The following is a 24,002-nucleotide window of genomic DNA, read 5'->3' on the forward strand; positions in this document are numbered from 1 at the left end:
ATTATAGCTTGCTCTATATGCGTATATAAAGCTGATATAACGCGTACATGCTTCAAGGATCTTTAAAGCATGTAAGCTTTACAAGTGCATTTAATGCCATTATAGAGCCTATAAAAAGGTGATATAATGCTATTGTAATGCTGTGGGTTTATTTGTTATGCAACTCTTCTTGAAGATTATATTCGGCATATTTCATTTCAATCGAACATATGCAATATAGGCCAGGAAGCAAACGCAGCGCACTTACCGTGAAGGACGAGGCAAGGTACCTCAGTTCGAGACTTACTAAAGGTAATTTTCGTAAACATTCATATCGTGTGAGAACGAAAACCCATTAAGGATATTCATTACAATGCATTACAACAGAGTCAATTACGGTTTTAAACAGAATATTTTATTTTAAAATTTTTCCTTTTTGCTCACCATACCGAAAGGAAACATAAGAAATGGTTTTAAAACCATGGCGGACAATGACAACCAACTGAAGCTTTTTAATAGCATTAGTAGTGCCAATATGAGGCTTTGAAATTTGACATTTGTACGCTTTTGCTATATAATAGCATTAGTACTGCAGAAACGAGCTGGCAATCTCCGCACAGTAATAGCACTATATTTCGCCTTTTCTGGCATAATATCAGCATTAAATAAGTATTTAGGGCTTCACGGCTTTATAGGACAGCTTTATATGTGGATCTAAAGCTGATATTAGGCTACGTTATAATGCTTATTGGTTACTTGGGAATGCTTTGTTATCAGCTTTCATCGAACGAGGAACATGTTTACTTTCAACTACAACATCGCTGGAACTCAGCTGCAGACTGAAATGCGCAACACTAACTACGCTGCCAACAACCCGATACTAGCAATGGTCCGCCGCTTCAACGATTTTACCGACATCTTCGACTTCGTCATTAGTTCTGCACAGTTTAGAAATCGTTTGTTATCACTTTACGTTAATTATTTGTAATTTAGTTCATTAAGACTCATTGTCAGATGGACGTAAATTGTTAAATACATAAATACATAAAATCGGATCTTCGCTGTATTGGTGGAATTTGCCACCTTGTAAGGTACATAACGTGTGTAATTGATTTGTAAGCAACAAAATGTTGACGGCAAATTTCTTCCTAAGAAATTTGTACAGTTTGACCAGTTGTTGCCATTGGAACACAAGTTGTGTTTCCGTTTTGAATCTAGCGTCGTCAATCTGCTGCAGTGCCAAATACTGATGAAATGAAGACGAAAAAAATGTCTAAATGGGTCGAGTATACTTCCTACAACATACTTACCTAGTAACCAACGCCTTCTAAACAATAGAACACAATCCAGCAATCGCTTATTGAATGTAATTTTTCGTAGTAATGATTCATTTTTATTAAAACTCTTACTCATTATTAGACTTCAGTTTTCGATTCTCTTCGTTACTGCTTTAGTTACGTACACGAAAATATTAACAAATGTGTGTTGTTTTTTAATATATAAGTGTATTTTGTTTTATTTTATCTATACTTATAAATCACATTTCAATGCAGTTTCATTTTTTCTCATTTCTTTTTTAACGTGTTTGTTCTTCTGGTTGGGCTAATGTTTTTCTCATTTCAATAGAACAACGTATTTTAACCACTTTCATTTATTTAGATGCGATTTAAGATGTATTGTTTACTTTTTTTTCGCGCAACACGTGGTCGCTGAATGCATGTTACTTGCTGAATCGAAAGTAACGATTTCTTTCCAGTAAAAAAGAACAGCACTGCTATCACTATTGTATTGTTCAAAACTTCTAATATTTCGATAGATGCTACTTTTTGTGTTGTTTTTCCTTCTTTCCGGTTGACTGTAAGTGTTGTAGTGTATTTATAAAATGGATACTCGCACACTCTGGAGTTTTGCTCTCAATAATGCGTTACGCTTATTCAATGGAGATGAGTTAATAGGTTGGCGGATGTAAAAACAGTTTACTTTTTGTGATTTTCTTTGATTTTTTCTTCTTGTCACAATGTTTGTTTTATTAGAACTATTCTAAGCAAAACTAGATGCCACACTTTACATTCTACGAGTTTCTGCTGATTTACAATATGGAGAAAACCGTTAATTGTAATTCTCGATTTGTTTTCATAAAATAATCTACTAATATGCTGGCTCCAATATGTTTTACATGCGACATCGCTCGATGCCTTTCAAAATGTCGGAATAAATGTTCAATCATAATTTCAATAACAGTCAACGTTTGAATTCCAGTTCAACACGGATCCTCCATTCGTTTTGTTTCAACAGGCAATGGGACCTCAAATCAAATATCTTAAACAAACAAGTCAAAGAAACAATACTAGCGAAACTAACATCGATCTCACGGATGGCAGTATAAATATGCGATAAAATGATAAAACGTGAGTTTTCATAGCCAGACAAAACAAAAAGGCGACTTTTTACATGCAGCTCAATTCACATTCACAATACGAGTGTGTGTTTTATGTGTGTGTGTGTGATTTTGGTTGTAAATTTTCTGATTTGGGCGATGTTCTGAGCAATTTTCTTTCATCAAAATTCAGCTGAAAGTGGTTAATATTTCATTCAATTCTTGCTTCCTCTTCAAGTGGGACCTTCTGCCATACATGCGCCGACTCTGAAAGCAATTCGTAGACATCTCACTCACAAGGATTCTCTGATACAGAAAACACAACATTTCAGTACTTGCTTTGCACACGGAATTCTTTGAACTCGCCAAAGCGCATCACAAATACAATTACGTAGAATGTTTTCGTAAATGTTAGTTTCTTGTACAGATAGACTGTGGTACACTTTCTTAGTACGTGTTCGATTTGCGAAACTTTGTTGTTTTTTCAATATGCTTTCAGTATATTTTGCGATTTTTATTGATCGGTTTTCCATTTTTTATAATATTTTTTTAAAAAAGGAGTTCCATAATCATCCTAGATCAATTCAGGTCCCTGTCTTCTAAGTACTTGTATTCGAACGTGAATCCTTCCTTTTTCCGCTGACCCCACTTTTCATAGTCAAAGTAGATGTAGGTTCCCTGTTGAGTGAAAAAAGACTAGTGAGCCACTGTACGAGCGAAAATTCCCACTTTCTCGCGTCGATCATACCTGTTCAAATTCTTCGTTGATGATTTTCGGCTCTTCGTGACGCTGGAACCACATCATATACTTGGTATGAAATCGCCAGCTCTGTTTTTTGAGAGCCTTTGCCGCCAGGTACTGCGCCTTGGTGCCCTCCATGTAGTAAAACACAAAGAACAGCGTTTCCGGCGAGAGGCGTTGGAAAAACTCTACCGTGTCAGAATGTGGAAGTTGTTGCTGTGGATAAAAGAAATGACGATGTGTTAGAGATAAACCCATTTAAAAAATATTTAAAATTAAATCTTTTGAAAGCGAGATATTATTGGAGCCTGTTTTTTTAGCTCTTGCAAGGAATTGATTTAAGTTTAACCACTTTTAACGTAATAAAAGGCAGAGGCCATATATTTATTTGTCATAGCTGGATTGAGCTGAGGTGAACATAATTTCAATAAGGGACGAATAATTGAAAAGTTGAATTTTAATGTTTCGTGTTCCACTTGTCAGACTCCAACTTGATGTCAGTTAGACGATTTATCAAAACTAACACCAAATTGGCGTCAGATAGACACTAAATACAAACAGTTCACACAACATGTGTGAACGCCTATAGCAACTGGCATATTTTAGTTTCTCAGTGTACGTGGGAATTCACTCTCTTCACCATCTGAACCGCACTCTGGAAATTAAGTATCCGCGCGATTCCCGTTTTCCGTTTCGTGTAAACTGACGTACTGCACTTAGTTCTATGGCTCAAAGTGTTCTAAATAGTGTGGAATACTTATCTTACTTCCGTTGAAATCGAAAATAATTGCCTACTTGTGTAATTCCCCACAAAAATTGTACGCGCTTCTGTTCGTCATCTGCACGCGAAAAGCGGAAAGTGTTCCCCACATTCCAATTTGGCGCACAGCGAGTAGAGATTGAAAAACCAGGACATAGGGCGGGTTGGAAGCAACCATGAGTATGAGTTGCAAGTCATGCGATTCTCCCGTTAATAGGATTGAGAGAATTGCATGCCGAGGCCGTTGCGGATCGGTTTTCCACCGCACTTGTATTCCTGGTATGTAGTGATCTGCACTAGACTTGTTGTCTAGCTTCAATATAAATCTGTACTGGCTGTGTGACGATTGTGTTTGCTGTTTCAACACATGGGTACAGCAATCCGATTCCGCTCCTGCTCCTATCGGGGACACAAACAAGTTATGTGAGGCAGTAGACAATCTAAACGCGGTCGTCTCAAATCTCTCCAGCCGCACTGAGACTCACTTTTCGGCTAATTCTGGCTCTTTAGCTCAAATAGGGCTGTTTGTGAAGTGACTACCGGGGGACCTGCCTACTCCAAAACGAAGTTGTGAGAATAATGCAAAAATTCGCGCCACTGCAGCCGCTGTCTGTGGTACTAGAGTCATTCAGCGAGAAATCAGAACAGTTGCTGATGAACGGGATCAGTTCTACGTCTTTCTGAGCCGCCTCGACCCGAGCCATACAGTGAAGGAGATTGTTGCTATGACCCAAGATGCCTCGGTATAAGCAACACATCCAAAGCAATTTTTTTGGTCAAAACAGATACCGATCTCACGAAACTCAATTTCGTCTTGTTCCGAGTTGAGCTTCCGAGCGAGCTAAAGGACACTGCACTCAAAGCGTCTACTTGGCCCACTGGAGTACTCGTTCGTGAATTCAATTTCGAATAGCCAAAGCAGGATAGATTTTGTTAATGGGATATCGAGATGCACCGCAGCTTGTATTATGGAAGCCCTCAATCCCCCCGCCACAGTCCAGCAACTGAAGCCAATGTTCACCAGTCGTCCCGGTCCTGTGTGTGGGAGTGGAGAAAGGGTGCTCCAAACTTTCTACTGCGGCAAGTACCCATCCATTCAGAATAATTCAAGCGCTGAAATGTTACCCGATTCCAGTTCTCCGTAAATTGCGTTATATCAGCAACAGATGCCGCTCTTCCTGCCAGCGAACCGCAGCTGTTTACGTGCAATGTAGTATATATATAGGTATGGCGAAAATGGTACTTTAGTATTCGTAAGATGAATCTTACATGAGTGGTGTGAGTGATCACGGAATAAATCGACTTGCTTTCGTCATAGCGTTCGTTCCGCTTCCATTGAATCGTGTGAACGCTATGACGTCGACCCGTTGTGCTTCTGGATTGTTTACATATTTTTGGTTGCCAACACTAGCAAACCGTATGTTCTGCCACACATATATATATATATACCTCATTGGTTTAAGTGAGGTACCTATTCCAGCTGCATTGCATACATCCCACGTAATCTCGTCTCATCGGTCACCGGGACGCACACTTGCCGCCAGCCGTGGGGAAACCCTTAGTCCCCCCATCACAGTCGAGCCATTCCTGCCAGCGACCAGCAGTTGCCCCGGTCCTGTAGAGGAATTGGGACGAGGGGTCTTCCTCAAACCTCCCTCAGGCAAGTACAATGCATCTGTGAGCTCTTCCTTGCCTCAAAGCTCTTCGATTTCCAGCCTTGGTCAACGACGGGATAAGCTGCTGTTATACTACCAAAATGTTAGTGGTATCAACTCAACCGTCGAGCAATACCGCCTTGCAATATCCGATAAGAATTTTGACATCATTGTCTTCGTCGAAACGTGGTTGAACGTCATGTTTTTCAGTCAGGTGTTCGGTACTGGATACGAGGTGTTTCGTTGCGACCAAAGCCCTAGCAATAGCCGAAAATGCACCGGAGGCGGCGTATTAGCAGCAGTTAATACCAGTTTGAAGGCAAAAATTGCCGAGAATATTTCTTGGGCTTGCCTAGAGCAGGTTTGGATGATTATCGAGCTTGACGAACGTAAGTTGTACTTGTGTGCGTTGTATGTTCTACCCGACCGCGCTCGTGATATCGAATATGTTGAAGCACACTGCAGCTCAGTTTTGACTATCCTGAAAGACGCTAACGCAGCTGATGAGATTATGGTACTAGAAGATTTTAATGTTCCTAGCATTTCGTGGAAGTTTTCCCGCAACGGATTCCTTTATCCGGATTCGGACCATTCCGTACTCCACCCAGGTGCAGTGAGGCTACTTGACAGCTATAGCTCTACCATGTTACTACATATCAATTATATTGCCAATGAAAATAGCCTCCATCTCAATCCTCTAGTAAAACCAGTGATGCATTGATCCATTGATCGCTACGATTGATAACACTGTGGTACATGATTTCGATATTTCACCACTTTCTGTCACCTACGATTTCCGTAAAGCCGACCAGCGCAGTATCGCAACCTTTTTTTCCAGCATCGATTGGGGAAATATTTTGGACCTCGAAGATGTCGAATCCGCAGTTCAAACTTTTCCGAGAAACTTTTTGGTTAGCTTCCTTCCTACCGAAAATACAATTTTTACTAATGTAATCCAAAAAAGAGCGTGGGCAGACTCCCTAGCCGACGAAGGTTGGAAAACCGCAAACACTGGCGACATCCGTCTCCTCTACGATATCTCACGCCGCCTTAGTGGGACAAAGATTAATGCTACGACATTCGTGAAAGACACGTCTGGACAGTTGTTAACCGACGCGCTGACGCTGGTTCGAACATTTTGAAAACTTTTTTCAAGTGTCGGCCACGCCACCAACCACTCGGCATGATCCGCCAAGGGTTCGACGATACAGGAGAAGATTGACGCAACTCTCCGACGGCAGCAGGCAAGATTCCGTGCCGGACGATCATGTGCGGATCATATTGTCACGCTCCGTATCATCCTGGAGCAAGTCAATGAATTCCAAGAGTCTCTCTACTTAGTGTTCACCGATTACGAAAAAGCTTTCGACCGTCTCAATCACGAAAATATGTGGGGAGCCCTGAGACGCAAGGGAGTCCTTCATAAAATTATCGGTCTAATTGAAGCACAGTACGAGGCATTTTCGTGCAGAATATTGCACGATGGTGTCTTGTCTGACCCCATCCGGGTCGTGCCTGGAGTTAGGCAAGGATGTATTCTATCACCGCTACTGTTCCTCATCGTAATCGACGAGATCCTGGTACGAGCGATTGACCGTGAACCGAATCGTGGGTTGCTGTGGCAACCTATTAATATGGAGCATCTGAATGACTTCGAATTGGCTGATGACGTTGCACTCCTAGCACAACGTCGCTCTTACATGCAGAGTAAGCTTGATGATCTTGCCGATCGATCCTCAGTGGCATGCCACACCCTTCCAGCTTTACGGTAGCTGGGCAAGCAGTGGAGAATGTCGAAATCTTCCAATATCTTGGTAGCCAAAGGGCGTCTGATGGAGGCACTAAGATCGACATAGGAGCACGGATCAAGAAGGTGAGGGCTGCTTTTGCGAATTTAAGAAATATCTGAAAAAACAATCAGATTAGTCGACGCACCAAAACCTGAATATTCAACTCGAACGTGAAATCTGCACTACTATATGCCAGTGAAACCTGGTGCGTATTAGTGGAGAACACGCAACGGCTACAGGTTTTCATCAACAGTTGCATGCGGTACATAATTTGTGCATGGTGGCCTCACAACTGGATCTCTAATGCTGAGCTCCATCGTCGATGTCATCAGAAGCAGATAGCGACAGAAATTCGGGAACAAAAGTGGAGGTGGGTCGGCCACATTCTGCGCAGGGGCGGAAGCGAAATCTGCAAGCAAGCGTTAGACTGGAACCCAGCAGGACATCACCCATGATGGCGGGCGATCGCCCAGGATGACGATCTTTCACAACGGCCCTTTGCACCACCAGGGGTGTACAGGAATAAAAGTAAGTAGTAATCCAAAAAATCGATGAGAAACTTTGAACAACTTTTCCTCAATTATTCGAGTGCCATTGGAATACCTTGATGGAGCAAGAAAGCCAAGGCAACAACTTGGTTGTAAATGAGTTGTATTCGGTGAGCTTCCGAATATTTTGTCTGATGACCAAGTTGTTTTAGTTTTCTGAAAAGAATCATCTGTGAAGGGCAGCACCGAAAAAACTATTCTAGCAACATTTATCACAGCTGTCTCGAAATTCAATATTATGTAGAGAACTATTTGGTATATAGATTCAAGAAATTGCTCGTTTTGAAAGAAGAAATCAACCCTTATGTTTGAGTAAACCGGGCAGAAGAGTGGATCAACAGTTTCCTTGCAAACTTATTTGGCATGCAGATCCAAGGATTTGTTCATGTTTGAAAGAAGCAATCAACCCCTGATTTTGGAAAAAAAAGTGCTGCTCATGTTTAAAGAAGAAATCAATCCCTGTGACTAAAGTCTGACTAAACCGGACAAACGAGTGGAACACCAGTTTTTTTGCGAGGGCTATTTGGTATACAAACTCAAAGAACTGCTCATATTTAAAGAAGGAATCAACCCCTATGTTTCAATGGATACCTATGGATCACAGGTTTGTTGAGGCGGGACCTCCGCTTCGGTTCCTCGACCTCGGTAATTGTGGCAAAACCGCATCACACTAGCTTCACCACGTAACCTTTATGAGCTACTACTTACTAACGACGTTATGCCAAATGTAATTTATTAACGGAACATCTTAATATATATTTACCTCGATTGATGACGTTACCGAAAGATTTATTATTTTGTCCGGTTTATCACGAGATTCCACCGCTCGAGCTAACAACTGCGCCCTATATGCATCAGTTTGCACCTGAAGAGCAAACCTCAGCGGTGTCGGACAGTACACCTAAAAGCCATGTGGTATAGCGACATTGATCAGTGTTCGGTTGACTAATGTGGCTACGCCACATCGCTTTCTGATACACTGTCCGACTTCGCTGCCGTTCAGTCGGCTTTAAACTAGCTATAGTCCCTATGTTTGAGTAAACCGGGCAAACGAGAGGATCACAGGTTTGCTTATAACTCCGGCAACGGGTGGATCAATGCCTCGTTCAACGGAACCTCAGCTGCTTTGCGCCGTTTCGGATCCTTGGCCTCGGATATGCGGCCATGACGCATCACATTAGCTCCGCTGCATAAGCTAACTTGTTATTGCTCAGTTTATCAAACTTTGGTTAAAAACTTCACATTTCCTCCATCGGATTTGGTTTATTTAGGTTAAAATACACCCTTTTAGCAAAAAACCGCATTAAAATCGGACCTCTATCACTAAAGTCTCTAGACAATTACCGATTTTATATTATGCTTGAGTGAATGTGGTATTCGGGTTAATGACATTCGGGCCCGTGGTCTATTCGGGTTTATAGCATTCGGGTAAGCGGTCCATTCGGGTTAATGACATTCGAGTAAATGGTCCATTCTGGCAAATGGTTTTCCGGTGAATGACTTTCGGACGAATGTCATTCGAGTGAATGTGATAGAACCGCAAGAACAAGCAGAATAAGTTGGTGTATATTTCGCTCACACTTGGAATAGTCTTAACGAGCGAAGAGTAAGATACAATCTATAACAGATCTGGATAATGCGATAAATGACCTAGAAAATAAGATAATAACAGCCTACAATGTGCTCTCTTGTAATGAGGTCTGTATGTTGCAATGTTCCTTGGTGGAACGAAAATCTAGCAACACTTAGGAAGGAAACTAGACGCCTGTTCAGTAAAGCGAAGATTACTGGTAATTGGTCGGATCACAGGACCGCTCTTACCAAATACAACGCGGAGTTGCGAAAGGCCAAAAAACTATCAATGCGAGAGTTTTGTGAAAGGATCACACAAATGGCATATTTTTAGTATTTTCTGTCAACTCAACGCATCAACTCGTACCTAGGACAACAGTAAAATCTAAAAAAATGTACAAAAGTGACCAAGTTAAATTGCTCACCTTTCTGAGGCTAGGCTAGGATTGCAGATAAGAATTCATATTGTGCCCTAGATATATCTACTTCGAAGAGCCTAACGTATAATTAAATAATAAATGGAAATCTACGACAGAAAACAGGAAAATAGAGAAAATCCCTGGACTAAAATTAACCAAATTACAGGCAGCGATTTATGAGTAACATAGCCAGCACGTAGTTTTGAGATAAGCCTGTACATATAGGTTAACAAAAACTCCAATGTTCTCGATAAATAACTGAGTAAATGTTTCCATATGAAGGTGAGAGGATCAAAACTAGAAGCGGACCCCTTTTCAAGATCTATGGACACGATCCGGAGGTCGGCACAATCTACGAAGAAATTTTTTCCACTCATCGCGGTGAGCGCCAAATATCAAGCGGAAAACAACCCCACGTTCCAGTTCTGAACATGCTCACTTACCACGGCACTTTTAAAAATGATAACTGCAGAAATTAGGTAAACCCGTTTTGACCGTTCCATGAGTAATTGATACTTAATAGCAATGGTGAACACAACTAGACCCTGAGTCTTGTTAAACGTACCTGCGGGTAGTGTTGTGGTGTTTGCACGGGCTGCCTCTGCAGATAGGTTCTCAACCTTTCCGAGTCACTTGGTGTTGGTAAGTGGTAGTAGGCAGCTTCCATCATTTGGAACTAGAAAAAACAAATAGACAAACTGAGTGTCCATGTTTCCAGGTGAACTCCGTGCGACGTTACTTGTATCTGGTGTTCTTTCTGTAGTGGCGAAGGTCCCAGCGGAGCGACACCCAGTAGTGGCGGTATATGTGCTTCGTTCGTACCGCTCACTTTCATACCTACACTGGTGACGCTTGGATTCGCTGAGTTCGTCACAATGCTAGTGCTAGTATTGATAATCGTGTTCGGCCCATTACTGATGGCAGTAGATGACGATGTTGGTATCAGAGAGTTTGCACTGTTTGTCGGATCCACAAGTGAGAAAGACTGCTGCTGCTGCTGTTGTTGTTGTTGTTGTTGCTGTTGGGGTTGCTGTGGTTGCGGCTGTGGTTGCTGTTGACTTCCAGGTTGTTGCTGACCGGGCTGACCCGCTTGCTGACCACTTGGTTGTCTCGTGTCAGGCTGCGGCAGTGGTTGTTGCTGTACTGCTGGGGGCTGCTGTTGTCCAGATGCTTGCGAGGGCTGTTGCTGTACCAGGGCACCACCAACGACAGGTGGTTGGCCAGCTTCCAAGCTTCCGCTAGTTCGATTTATCACTTCCTGGGCTATGGTTTTCAATGTAGACATCGGATAAGTGCTTGCTATATGCATAGGTACGGCATTATTGGCAATCTTACCGAGTGTAGTGGGACCGTTCAGCAGTGGCTGCTGCGGCGGGGACATTAAGCCGGGAGAGGCCCTGTGGAAAAGATAGTAAAAGCAATTATTTAACCGGGAGAGGTATAACTAAATTAATCAAAGCGTACCTGCTGCTAACCGCTGAGTTACTAGGAGACACGCAATTGTTGACGATGTTAGCTCCACTACTACTGTTCGTCGACGCAACAGAAGTCGTCATTACGTGGCTATTTTCGATTCCGGAGGACGCTGACGTGAGTGCGCCGCCATGCGGGAGTGGTATGGAATTTTGGCCCGGAACCTGTTGCGGTTGCGGCTGCTGTGGTTGTTGTGGTTGTTGAGATTGTGGTTGTACGCTGGTACTGCTAACACCGGCTGCAACGACGGCTGCTGCATTTGTGAGCAATCCGGTTGCAAGAGAGGTCTGCTGCTGTTGCAGTTGTTGTTGCGCCTGCAGCTGCTGACTAAGCGTAGGTTGAGATGCATTCACAATCTGACTGAGGTTACTAACGGCCGCCCCGGATGCAGTAGGTACCACTACCGAGGGAGTCGAAGAACTCGATACGGTCGACACAGTCGAAGAAGACGTTACGCTGGACTGATGTAACGGACCATTTTCTGTGGAGATTACAAATTGATTAAATTAAATCATGTTAGCTTGTCTCAAGGAAGAAAAAGCAAACTTACTAGGATGCTGCTTCGCCACAGCCGCAAATGCCGGACCAATAATTGGTTGGACTAAACCACCAGCCGGCGCCTGGGGCGGTACAATACCGCTGATATTCGGTACAAGGCCCCCTGCTACCACTGCGGCAGCATTTGTAAGGTTTTTGCTCGGCGTCGAACTGATTAGAGTAGATTTGGACGTATTGATGCTCGTGTTGTTACTCACGACGGCAGTTAAAGGTGCGTTGAGGTCCAACTTCACAGTCGCTCGGATTGCCGTTGGTTTCACCGGCTAAACCGGATGCAAACGGATTAATTTTTACCCATCACGGTGACGAAAAAAATTTACTAGCTTACCGTAATCTTCACATCCTTCGGTCGCTTGTCGCAATTGACATCCACTAGATTGGATATCGGCTCACCGCTATGGTTATGCATCGTTGACGCACTACAGTTCATCACCGGCGATTGCGACGGGCTATTACCGGACATTAGGCTGCTAGGAGATCCTGCCGTTTCATTACTGTTATTGCTTTCCGTGCCGGCTGATGTTCCTATACCTGCCAATAGGAACACTATAGTGAACAATCACAAATTCGCGGCGCAGGGGAATCCGTAGTTCCCTGGTCGCGACATGGTCTGCACTTACCGGATATCTCCACCTCATCCATACCAATGATATCGTCGTATATGTACTCATTCTCCTCAAAGTCCGGTTCCTGGGAGCAATCGATGTAATACTCCACATCTTCCTTAATCTTCTTGATTTGATCCACCTCCACTCCGTCATTGTCCAGCATTCGGAGTAACGTTTCCAGCTTGGTCACATGGAATTTGTGCCTCTCCAGCTTACCCTTCAGCTCGTCCATCTTTTCCTGCTTGTCCTTATCAAGCTTTTTCTTCTTACCGGCTATTAGCGATTCAATCTCACATTCGAACTGATCGATTTGAATCTGCAGCGAGCTGATCGACGTAGTCAGCCAACTGCTGATTTCCTCTTTCTCCCTCTGCGCCGGGTCCATCTTTTGCGCTGCACCTAGACCCTCTTTCGAGTACGCCTTCGTTTTCGTCTCTCGTTCGACCACCTTGAAGCGTTCCATTTGCTGCGATTCGGAGTGAGAGATTAGTGATCTCATTAAATTCGAAAGAAGTGGGTTCAAACTTACAGTTTCTATGAGCCGTCGATTCTCCAGCAGCGCGCTTTTGTCCTTGATCTCGCCGGATGCGATCCATGATTTGATCTGATCACGCAACCTCTGCAGTTTCTTGATTTCCTTCTTGAGATCGGCTTCATATTTTTCCTACAATACACAACAGAGCAGTTAGAAGCGACCCCGCACGCGTTCGCACTCCACCGAGGTGGTGGTATACCTTCTGATTACTGTTGGTAGCATTGTGCACTTTCTGCCAAATATCTTCAAACGTTTCTACGCCTTCCGTGACTTTCTTTAAACACCGATCGATTTCACCTGAAAAAGTATAAATGTTGTTTAATAAAAAAATATTGGATAATCAAAATTTTCCAGCGTGATGTTTTATAAAGTGAAAAGATGCACCTTCGAGCTTTCAATTGGTACCAGATTTAATAGACTATAGCTATTAGGATGGGGTCATTTTAGAACATTTTTAGGTCCTTTTTGAGGTCCCAAATAGCTGCAAAATTTAAGGTATATTGGTTATAGTCGGACAATCTGCATTTGTGCATTTAAAATTTGTATATGAAAACTTATTTTTTGCATTTTCGTATCATTTGACTACAAACCCATTCCCGCCAGCTTTTATACAAATATAGCGCAAATAGGAGAAAGTGAGGCAATATGAGCACCCTCAGGTTGATGGCTAATATATTTGTAGCAAAACTAACAAATAATCCCAAGATGCTCTCTGCTGGTAGAATGCAATATATTCTTCATATTTAAACGAGCTGAAAAAAAATCTAAATCTTTGAAAATAATCATTGTATGCACTGCCCATGATCGCACTCAAAAATCAATTTTGTTAAATGCTATCTTTGTGAGCACTTTTCATTTTGCAGCGCTTGGTGGGGCAATGAGAGCGCAAGTCCAAGGCCGATGATAGGAGGGGTAATGGCAGATTGGTCAATGCTGACCACAAAAACACCATGGGAGAAGATCCGGTTGTGGGTTAATGAATTGATATATGCTTGACGAATAATCACGCTGCAGAATGTGATGAAAATGTGCATTGAACAGTACCGTTGGCTGGTCAGAAATAACTATAATATGTTTCTCCGTAAGGCTTGATATCAATTTTTTCAAATCTAAAGTTTTATTTGAAACGGCTCAATGCCTTAGCATAACTGAGCCGTGGGTCTTTTAATTTTTTTTTACAATAAGTAAAAAAAATAAATTCTAGGAATGTCGGTCTGCCAGATCTTGTTGACGCAGTTTGCTGCTGCGTGTTGAGATCTTTTTCCTTGGCGGTGAAGCCGCTTGGGGGTCATTGAGTCTGCCTTCTCTCGCGTTAACGTTCCCGTCCATGTCGTCATCGGTACTGCTTTCTGGCTGTTCACGATCAGAGGTTCTTATTTGTTTCTTGTTCTTACGGGTCGCTGCTGTTGTATATCCGTCTTCATCGGTATTTGCTTCTTTATTGGCGATGCTAGTTGTTGGTTTGGGAGCGGTTGTCGTGGTCGTTGTACCTGCATTATTGGTTAATTGGATAGTTGTTTTTGGTTTGGATCTGTCGGTGGCTGCTTGTTAGGCTTGTTGGCTGTAGTAGACGAGTTTTGACTAATTGCTTCGGTGCATGTTTTTCCGTTGTGGGCTGTATGGTTACAGAATTGGCATGTTGGGGTCTGCCCGGGATATGTGATTAGCGTTGTTTGCTTATAGGTCACGCCATCCTTCGATGATTTGTATTCGATAGTCATGTAAGAAGGTATTGGTTTAGTCACTCGCATCCTCACAATACGAACGGCGTTGGGAATGCCGGTGAAAAAATTTCTCCAAGGGTCATTCGTAATAGATTCTACTTCTCCATATTGCGACATGATTCGTTTGACGAAATCTTCCTTCGTGCGCGGGGCCAAATCATGGATACGCACGTTCATCATGTCGTTTTCCATATGCACGGATCTTGATTGTAGTGTTATTAAATTCGATCTCGTGTTGCATGTTGTTCTTTGCAATGAAGTTCTCGGCCTGTGCTAAGCTTCTAAACGTGGTCAAAACACAGTTTGTTACTTGATGTAGCTGAATGTACGAAACTTCAGCGAGATTAAGCTCCATTTTCACATTAACTAATTGTTCCCCTTCCTAAACTGTGGGTCTATCACGAGTTTTATTAAAGTTGATCGAAATCATGTTATCCCGTAGCACAGGCACTTTTGTTTCATTTAGCAACGATACAATTTGTATGTGCACTGATATAGAACAATAGCTAGCTTGTTTCACTGGTGCCTATAACCTGATATAGCGTAGCGATTTTTTTGCTTCTGCTTTGTGCGACGTCAGAAGATAGACTGTTCGATATCAAATGTATGTATTTTGTGATCATGTGATGCCAATTTATAAGTGTTAAAAAGTTCACCTTATCCAGTGGTTTTATTAAGTTTTTGAGATCGCGACCGTAGATCGCGAAAAGCTCAAGCGTTTGTATGTTCACGTGTTTGTCGCGTGTGCCAGAACGCATGTGATTTCGCGTATATAAATTCGATTTTGTAATTGTGTTCATTCCCCAGATATAACCATTTCCTAGACATGTAAGATGGGAAAACACCGATATTGCTTTGAATTGGTAAAAATCTTTCAGAGTTTTGACCATTTTACTTTCTTCGAAGAGTGCACTGCTAGCAACATTAGACAAAAGCAGTATTTTTCACATTTCTTTTGCTAATATAAACATACAAGTTAGATAAATTTTCGACAAACACATGATTACGGCTTAAAAGCCAACTGTCAAAATTCTCTTTGAATGGAAATTCCGGACAAACCGTTACTCACCAAGCACAGATGTTGATAATAAACAAAAGAGAAAAGTTTTCTCTTTCATTAGCTGCTGTGAGCTGTGTTCGAACAGTAACGGTTTGTCCGGAATTTCCTTTCAAAGATAATTTTGACAGTTGGCTTTTAAGCCGTAATCATATGTTAGTCGAGAATTGCAGAATTCAGTACAGGTGTGTTTTTGAGAGGTATTTGGCAACAACCAAAAATCGGGAGCCCGTTTCCGAGGATCCAAAAGAATGAAACAGTATTATGTAAATAAGGTTATGTTGTGAAACCAAAACTTTGTGCATTGCCTAAATCAAGAAACAGATGCGGTGTTAAACTGCTAAGGATGAACCGCCAAAAGCGACGACTCCTCGCAAACAAGCCAGTTATTCATTTTCGCATACCCGATTTACTCGAACACCGGAATCGATTCCTTCTTTCAAACATGAGCAGTTATTTGAATCTTTATGCCAAAAAACTCTTGCACCCGAACCTGTGATCTTTTCGCATGCCCGGTTTATTTAAACATAGGTGTTGATTCCTTCTTTCGAGCATTCCTCCAATCTATATTAAAATCAAAAGGAATGCACTTGCAATGGAAATGTTTCGTACGTAAAAGTACGATTCACCCGATTGCTCGGTTTACTCAAACAAGTGGCACTAAATACATTCGATAATAAATGGTAAATTATACTTATACTACAGACTCTTATGTCAAATAGCTAACAACCATATAATGTCCTATGTCAAACCATATTATACTAAATGGTTTTATATCAAGTAGGGTAATCTTGTTCAGAAGCTAGGACAATTTTTATGGTTTTACGTTTTAACGACATTCAATTAGCTAGAGATTACTGGGTAGGGACAGTTATGAAAATTAGAGCCATAGTACTCAAGTAAGAGCAGGTATACAGATCGGAAAACTAGAAGTGGCAGGGTCATTAGAGCAGGCTTAATATCGTACGGGCTTAACTTTTGTCTTCTGCTCATGAGGGTCGAGCTTAGGCAGCATAACTACGAATCACTCGAGTTCACAGCATGTCTCCTGGCATAGACAGACTTTTCCATCTTTACCGTGAGAACCGACCTACAGTTTTATGTTGCACTGTCAGTATTGATTATTTTCATATGAACACATTTTCTAAGAATTTCCCTTCCTTCGAGTTTCTCCTTTTGAAATATTTGTTTCGATATATTTTTGAACTTTCGCAATGTTCTTGTAGTCATTAGATAGTGAATACGATCGAAATTTCTTATATTGATCGTATTCATATGACAGCCATATCAAACTTTCCGGTTGACGTTACAAAGAAAATTTGATCCGAGGCGTTGTCATCTCTAAAATCTTAAAAATAAACATTGCTTAACATCAAAAGTGTATCAAAACAAGTGTTATTAAAATTAAACTCAAAATAACAACTCATGTTTAAAAGAAGGGGATGTTTTATAAAATGTATTCATATTACAGACCATCAGTATTAACAGTGCTTCACAACACTTGAAGAATTGTCCCAACTTTTGAGCAAGACTGTCCTGTTCAGCATGGTCTTTTGGCACAACAATGTTTGACATACATATATATTTGGTAGTTGGCCATTTGACATAATAGTTGTGTAGTATAAGCACAAACTAACAGACATAACACTATGATTAGTTTCCTAAAAAAATATCGTTCCGCCAATTTGGCCAAAACGCTAGGTACACTTTTTATGCACGGTTCCAACCACTCAGGCCCAGGAACAATTGGTATATCCACCGTATACTTGCGCATATGCCAGTGGCGCCATAATCGCAAATGCGAAAACAGTCCCAACTAAAGCTATTTTTTTTATTTCGATTATAGAGATTTTAACCTTATGACCATTCGTCTCTATTAGAATAATCTCTTTGGAAAAATTTCTAATCCTATGTGCAGGGTTGGGAATCGAACCCAGGTGAGCTGCGTATAAAGCAATCGATTTACCAGCTACGTTATACCCACTCCCACCAATTTAAAATATTTTCATTACCGCATTACCGCTAACATTGGCGAATAATTGTTGTCGAGTATTATGTCTGTAACTCTGTGGTATAAGTACCATTTGGCGCAAGGTATGAAAATACTTTCGAATGTATTTAGTGCAACATATTTGAGTAAACCGATCAATCTGATGGATCGTACTGTTGCGTAGGAAACATTCCCAATGCAAAAGAAAAACCCACCAAACGATTTGTCAAAATATGCATTCATTTCGATTTTAATATAGATTCAAAGAAAACTCGAAAGAAGAAATTATGTTTGAATAAACCGGGCAGACGAAAAGATCGCAACTTTGCGTGCAAGAGTTACTTGGCATACCGGTTTTCGACGGCACATCTTCAGCAGCTTAACATCACATCAGTTCCTTGAGTTAGATATGCTGCAAACCTTTGGCTTCACCATAAAAAAAGAAAAAAAAACATTACCTTTTCTGGGAAATGGGGCATTCTGGATAATGGATTTAATGGTACTTTCTGGGAAATGTCTTTCTGGTACTTTCTGGGAAATGTCTTTACCATTCCCCAGAAAGACATTTCCCAGAAAGTACCATTAAATCCATTATCCAGAATGCCCCATTCCCCAGAAAAGGTAATGTTTTTTCTGGGGAATGGTACATTCTGGGGAATGGCTTTGGAAGGTATGGCATACAACCGTTTTAATGCATTGTGCAAATTGAATGATATTTAATTTATATTATATGTAATGAACCAATAACCATAGGATACTGCATCGGTCTGGATCTACTTGAATTGACAGCAAAAATAATTCGATCTGCTAGTCGTCAGGGTATTATTTCGCTTCTATCTAACACCTGAAGCACGCGCCGTGTTGCTATTAGCTTTTTGGGACCAACAGAATCCAAGATCTATAAACTACAAATCCCTAAGCATAAAAAATTGCAGTCTGGAGTCCACTGCAAGCCCACGAAAAAAAAGAATTCCAATAGGATTCTGAGCAGAAATTCTACGATGGCCGAATAATTAGAATGTTCAGAATCGTGATCAAATGTGTTATCGAAGTTTCCAGGTCTTGGGCCGTTAGGCTCCTCAGAGACCCTGGCCGGTGCATCTTTCTCGATTGCACAAAGTTAGCGAGTTAGGAATATGCCTCGAAGTCCATGACCTCTTCCAGATTATCTACGTAACATAACTTTGGCTGGTCACACATCTGGTATTCGCGCTACATGCCCAGCCACTGTAGTGTGTAGTGCTTTACTAACATTCCGATGTCAGCATGTTTGTACACTTGGTATCTATAGGTGGGGGATTTAAGCGTCTGCGGCTTTCTCAATTCTCCATAACACTGTAGAGTAATGAGCACTCAAAAGTTTACCTTCTTCAACCTTCACCTTCACTATCGTATCGGATGGCTCCCCGGCCGTTCTGATGCTTGATTTCAATCATTTTCCATCCACAAACAGATGATGAGTTCACCGGTTGTATTCCTGAAATTTCGAAACCCACAATTTGTCGCAAAGTAAGCAGCTGACAAGTCGTTTGTCGTTCTTCTCGAAACTTGCTTAGGTATTTGCCGACAAAAAAATTCAGCCAACGGGAGCAGTCTGCTAAACAGAACACGAGAGAGTATCTTGTAGGGGGTAGTGAAGATCGTTAAGCCACGATCTAAACCTAAAAGAGAACATTTGAGGCTTTTGTTTCAACGTGTATTTTCAAAAGGACGACAAATTTATACTGCATTTTAGTTGAAAACAGCTATTTAAGAAGCATGTGCATAAATCGACACTTCGTCCTAGAATAATAGTTTGATTCAATGCAACGACATATTGCAGAATAACATCTGTAGGAGGACGAACAAAGTATTAAGTTCTCAATAGGTCTGGTTTGTGAATAATAATAGTTGATTCGGTTTTGTAGGGTACAATTCATTTAAAAATTTGCCGACTGGCAAAACAATGGTGGCTGCCAGATGGAAGGAGCATTTCGAGGTTTAGTTAAATGGCGGAAGTGAAAGTGTATCTAGGAACAGGATAAAGTACGATTCACACGATACATCAGGCATCCGTCATCGGTACGGAACGTCAAGATTAGTTACATGCAGTTAAATGGAAGCATTCACACACATCAACGGCACGGAACGTTTTAACGTACAGCACGTGTGAACGGACACAAGAGAAAAGTTTATCCTGACGGAACGGTGACGTTCCGTTGACGGAAGCTGAATTATCGTCTGAATCGTCCTTAAGCATTGAACATGACGGACAAGCTGTGGATCCACCAACAATAGGCGAGTTTAAAAACGCAATACGTGACCTGAAAACCGGTAAAGCTGCTGGAAGATCGAGATCCCGGTTGAACTTCTCAAACACGATAGTGAGGAGCTACACGAAATAATGCACCGCATTATTCTAAGAATATGGGCGGACGAAGAATTGCCTACTAGCTGGATGGAGTCATTTGCTCCATCTACAAGAAAGGGTACAGACTGGAGTGCGCTAATTACAGGGGAATATCTCTCCTAAACTCGGCGTACAAAATACTGTCACGTATCCTGTTTAGCAGACTGAGACAGCTTCAGGAGTCCTTCGTCGGTAAATACCAGACTGGCTTTTCGTGAGGGCCGATCAACGACGGATCAGATATTCAGCCTGCCGATGATCCTAGAAAAAATCTGGAACTACAACTTGCAGACCCGCCATCTGTTAATTGATTTTAAGGCGGCTGTGGCAGATTATATCAGAACATGGTTGCAAATGCTTCTTGGTTTTGCGGAGAATATTGATGTAATTGAAATCGATCGTAATGCAGTGGAAGAGGCCTTCGTGCCTTTTAAGAGCGAGACGGCGAGGATAGGCCTAGTCATCAACTCAGTCAAGACACAGTACAGGGTCGCAGCTAAAGAGAGAGGCAGGTCTAGTGGTTTTGGTTCCGAGGTAGTGCTTGATGGTGACGGGTTAGAAGTAGTTGAAGAATTGGTTTTCTTGGTTTGTGAATTACAACCATGTTTCTCGTGAGGTAAAAAGGCGCTTTGTAGGTGCCAACAGGGCTTTTTACGGTCTACGTAACCAGCTTAGGTCCCGCAACATGCAAACGTCAACAGAATTGATCTTATACAATACACTGATCCTCCCTGTCACTCTTTATGGCCACGAAGCGTGGACGTCGAGGGAGGCAGATAGGAGAGCATTCGGAGTCTTCAAGTGTAAAGCACTGCGAACAATACTCGGCGGATATGCGAAAATGGAGTGTGACACAGAAGCATGAAACATGAGTTGTACTAAGTATACAAAATTGCGGATATTGTTAAGCAGATAGAATACGGCAGACTACAATGGGCTGGTCATGTGGTACGAACGTCGGAAGAAAGAATTGTGGAAACAATCTTCAGCAGGGAGCCAGGTAGAGGACGCCGACTTCGTGAGAGGCCACGGACACATTGGCTATACGCAGTGGAAGGGAACCTGACATCCCTAAACGTGCAGGAGAACTTTAAGTACGCCGCACAAGACCAACCAAGAGGACCAACGCACTTGTGTTTTCGAGCAGGTGTTCTGAACGATCCACAGTAGGATGCTGAAAGAAGGAATCTGAAAACGGCATATGAACCACGGAATACAAAATGTTGCTTGGAGACCAATCCATTGTTCGAACAGTGAAAATTGTGCGGCTGCGATGGGCTGGGCATGTCGTCAGAATGGTGATCGGTAACCCGGTAAAAATAATTCTACAAACCCCTTCGACAGGCACAAGGAGAGATGCATAGAGCATGGTGGATCGACCAAGTTGAAGAGGACCTGAGGAGTCTTAGTGCCATACGAGGCTGACGACAAAGAAATTTGAAACGAGTGGACTGGAGACAACTATTTGATATAACAAAGGTCATCATGGACTTAGTAAATGTATGACGGCATTACATCGGTATAGTGCAAAAAAAGAGATAGAGTACAATATATATGAATGAGTTTGGCACTAATTACACTGGCCTAATGTACCGTCAGAAGAGAAAATGCCATTAGAATGCTTGGATTTTAATTTTTAACAAAAAACTGCTAGGAGAATGACCCAATAGTTGCGTTGTTAACAGAAATTGTTAATAATGGGTTATATCAATATGTCTATAGAAAACCTTCAATCCATATTAGGTATGTCATAAGAAAAATATTACATTTGCAATTAACAAATCTTTGCCGAACAATAAAGCACTATTTAAACCTATCCGATCCGTTTCAGTTTTGTGCACGGACACCAATATTATTTTACACAATTCAAATGCGGTGCCGTGCCAGACAAGTGTGAACGCTCGCATTTGATTTGTATGAAAGAATATTGTTGTCCGTGCACGGAACTGAACCATTACTGAATCGGATCGGAAAGGTATAAATTTGACTTGTTATTTAGAATTATTCTTCCTGAACAGACCGCAACTTTATCTAGAACTTCCCGAGTGCAGAGTAGCTGTCGCTACTTCGACCTAAATCTGAAGGAAACGCTAACCAGGCAAGATTAGTGGTTACAGAAACATTGTAATTTGGAAATATAAACTAATAAATTTGTATCCTGTTTCGAACGTCGCTGATAGCTTTTGCATTTTGAAGAAAAGAGAACCTCACAAGTTCAGGTAAGCCGACATAGGAGTACTAATTATTGATAGGTGAATATTAGTGATAGTACTTTAGTACCAGTAGAAACGCTTTACTACTGTAGCAGAAACATTTCTTCTCATTGTATTCAAACATTCATGTAATTTTTGATTTTATGATAAAATATAGTTGTAATTGTAATTTTATTGCATACGGTATTCTGTTGGTTTACACCTAGTATCAGGACAAGGAAAAATGCTTTGGATACAAGTTACTTGATTAGAGCAGTTTAGTTAGGAAATACTCAATAATTACCGCGTAGTCCTCTGACATCTTTTAGTGCTATTATCTCCCATCAACCAACTTAGTTTATTCTATTTCAAAACATGAACAAACTACCACTTTAGGCGAATGACCCCCTGGGTTAAAGCCAATAAATAAACAACTACCACGCAACGAATACCGCTTCGTAATTAATGTTGAAACTAATCAATCCGGAAATTCTCACCTTGCAACTTTCGCGTCGCAGCCATGGCTAAGTATACATTTGGTCGCAAGGATCAGGCATAATCTAGACATACAAAGCAAGAATCGATGCTCTGCCTCCCTCTGCTCGCTGCCGACGGGACCAAATGCTTACTGCCAGCTCGATATAGTACTTCCAGTGAAATCCCGCGCAGTTTGCCGGAAAATATTGCAATAATGGAAAATCGGGGTCACTCCCGCAGAAAATTTCTCCTGTCTTTTGTTATTTTCTTGGCTCAACCAGAAGCCTCGTTTCATTCGCTCCAAAAACCCAACAGGACAAATTCCAGCTTGTCCACGAATGGTGGTTCCAGTGGAAAACACAGCTGAGCTTCTCCGCCAGACTGAAATGCGAATATCGCCAGATAAGTTTGTGTTATGGAACGACGAAGAAGCGACGAGGGATTCGACTTTCAAGATGGCCGTGTGTGTGATGGTCGTAGAGCAATTTTTCGGATTGCGTTCTTTTTCGCTAAGCCGAATAACGAGAGCACCGCTAGTTTACACTACCGATTGAAGGGGGACTAGAACGCGACCGATTTCTGGACTCGATAACATTTGAAAAAACGGAAACAGAACGGATTAAAATGCTCTGCCACGGGTATCCGATAACTTTTTCGGTCACTTTTTGGGGACACTGTGCGAAAAACTGTGCTGTTGAGAGAGTTGATTGGACTTTTGCTGTGTGCGATGGTGCGGACTTCTTTCTTTTCTTTTTTCTCTGAAAATGGCTTTGCGGTCGTGTTGTTCTGTCAAAAATCGGCTGCGTGCATTGCGCAAGCTGTCATATAGTGTAATTGTCAGAAAAATATCGTCATGCAACTTTTTTCAAGGCGAGTGAATTGTGAATTCAAGTTTAACATTTGCGATGGGCCTAACCATCAGATGTAAACATCAATTCTTATGATATTGTTAATCATAAAATCAGCTGAACAAGCACATACGTAATGCTATAGGGGCAGATCCTCGGGCAGATCACTTTACGAATGTATAACGAAATTGCATCCATTTTGCAAAAAATAACATCCTATACTATCCTATTGGCGATTCTACGTTGAAACCGCTCGCAGATAGCGCTGGAAGGAAAGTGTTGCTGATTTTATTCTGTTCTGTCATAGTG

General features: G+C 41.7%; 1 protein-coding gene across 4 annotated transcripts; it reads right to left on the minus strand.

Annotated features, from left to right (window-relative positions):
* Positions 1 to 1,464: 1,464 nt before the first annotated feature.
* Positions 1,465 to 23,596, minus strand: LOC131678483 (CCR4-NOT transcription complex subunit 3). Of its 4 annotated transcripts, none has more exons than XM_058958659.1 (12): positions 22,866 to 23,596; positions 13,216 to 13,313; positions 13,011 to 13,145; positions 12,494 to 12,947; positions 12,202 to 12,389; positions 11,866 to 12,136; positions 11,307 to 11,796; positions 11,178 to 11,239; positions 10,582 to 11,105; positions 10,408 to 10,518; positions 3,105 to 3,314; positions 1,465 to 3,034 (listed from the first exon to the last, which is right to left on the minus strand). In XM_058958659.1, the coding sequence occupies exons 1-12, from the start codon at positions 22,888 to 22,890 to the stop codon at positions 2,936 to 2,938; spliced, it is 2,667 nt and encodes an 888-aa protein (XP_058814642.1). In that variant the 5' UTR covers positions 22,891 to 23,596; the 3' UTR covers positions 1,465 to 2,935. The 4 variants fall into 4 exon arrangements, with proteins under 4 accessions (XP_058814642.1, XP_058814641.1, XP_058814640.1 ...); XM_058958658.1 differs by having other exon boundaries at positions 12,202 to 12,404; XM_058958657.1 differs by having other exon boundaries at positions 10,582 to 11,239; positions 12,202 to 12,398.
* Positions 23,597 to 24,002: the final 406 nt, after the last annotated feature.

The sequence above is a fragment of the Topomyia yanbarensis genome, chromosome 2 (genome assembly GCF_030247195.1).
Source record: "Topomyia yanbarensis strain Yona2022 chromosome 2, ASM3024719v1, whole genome shotgun sequence".
NCBI lineage: Eukaryota > Metazoa > Arthropoda > Insecta > Diptera > Culicidae > Topomyia > Topomyia yanbarensis.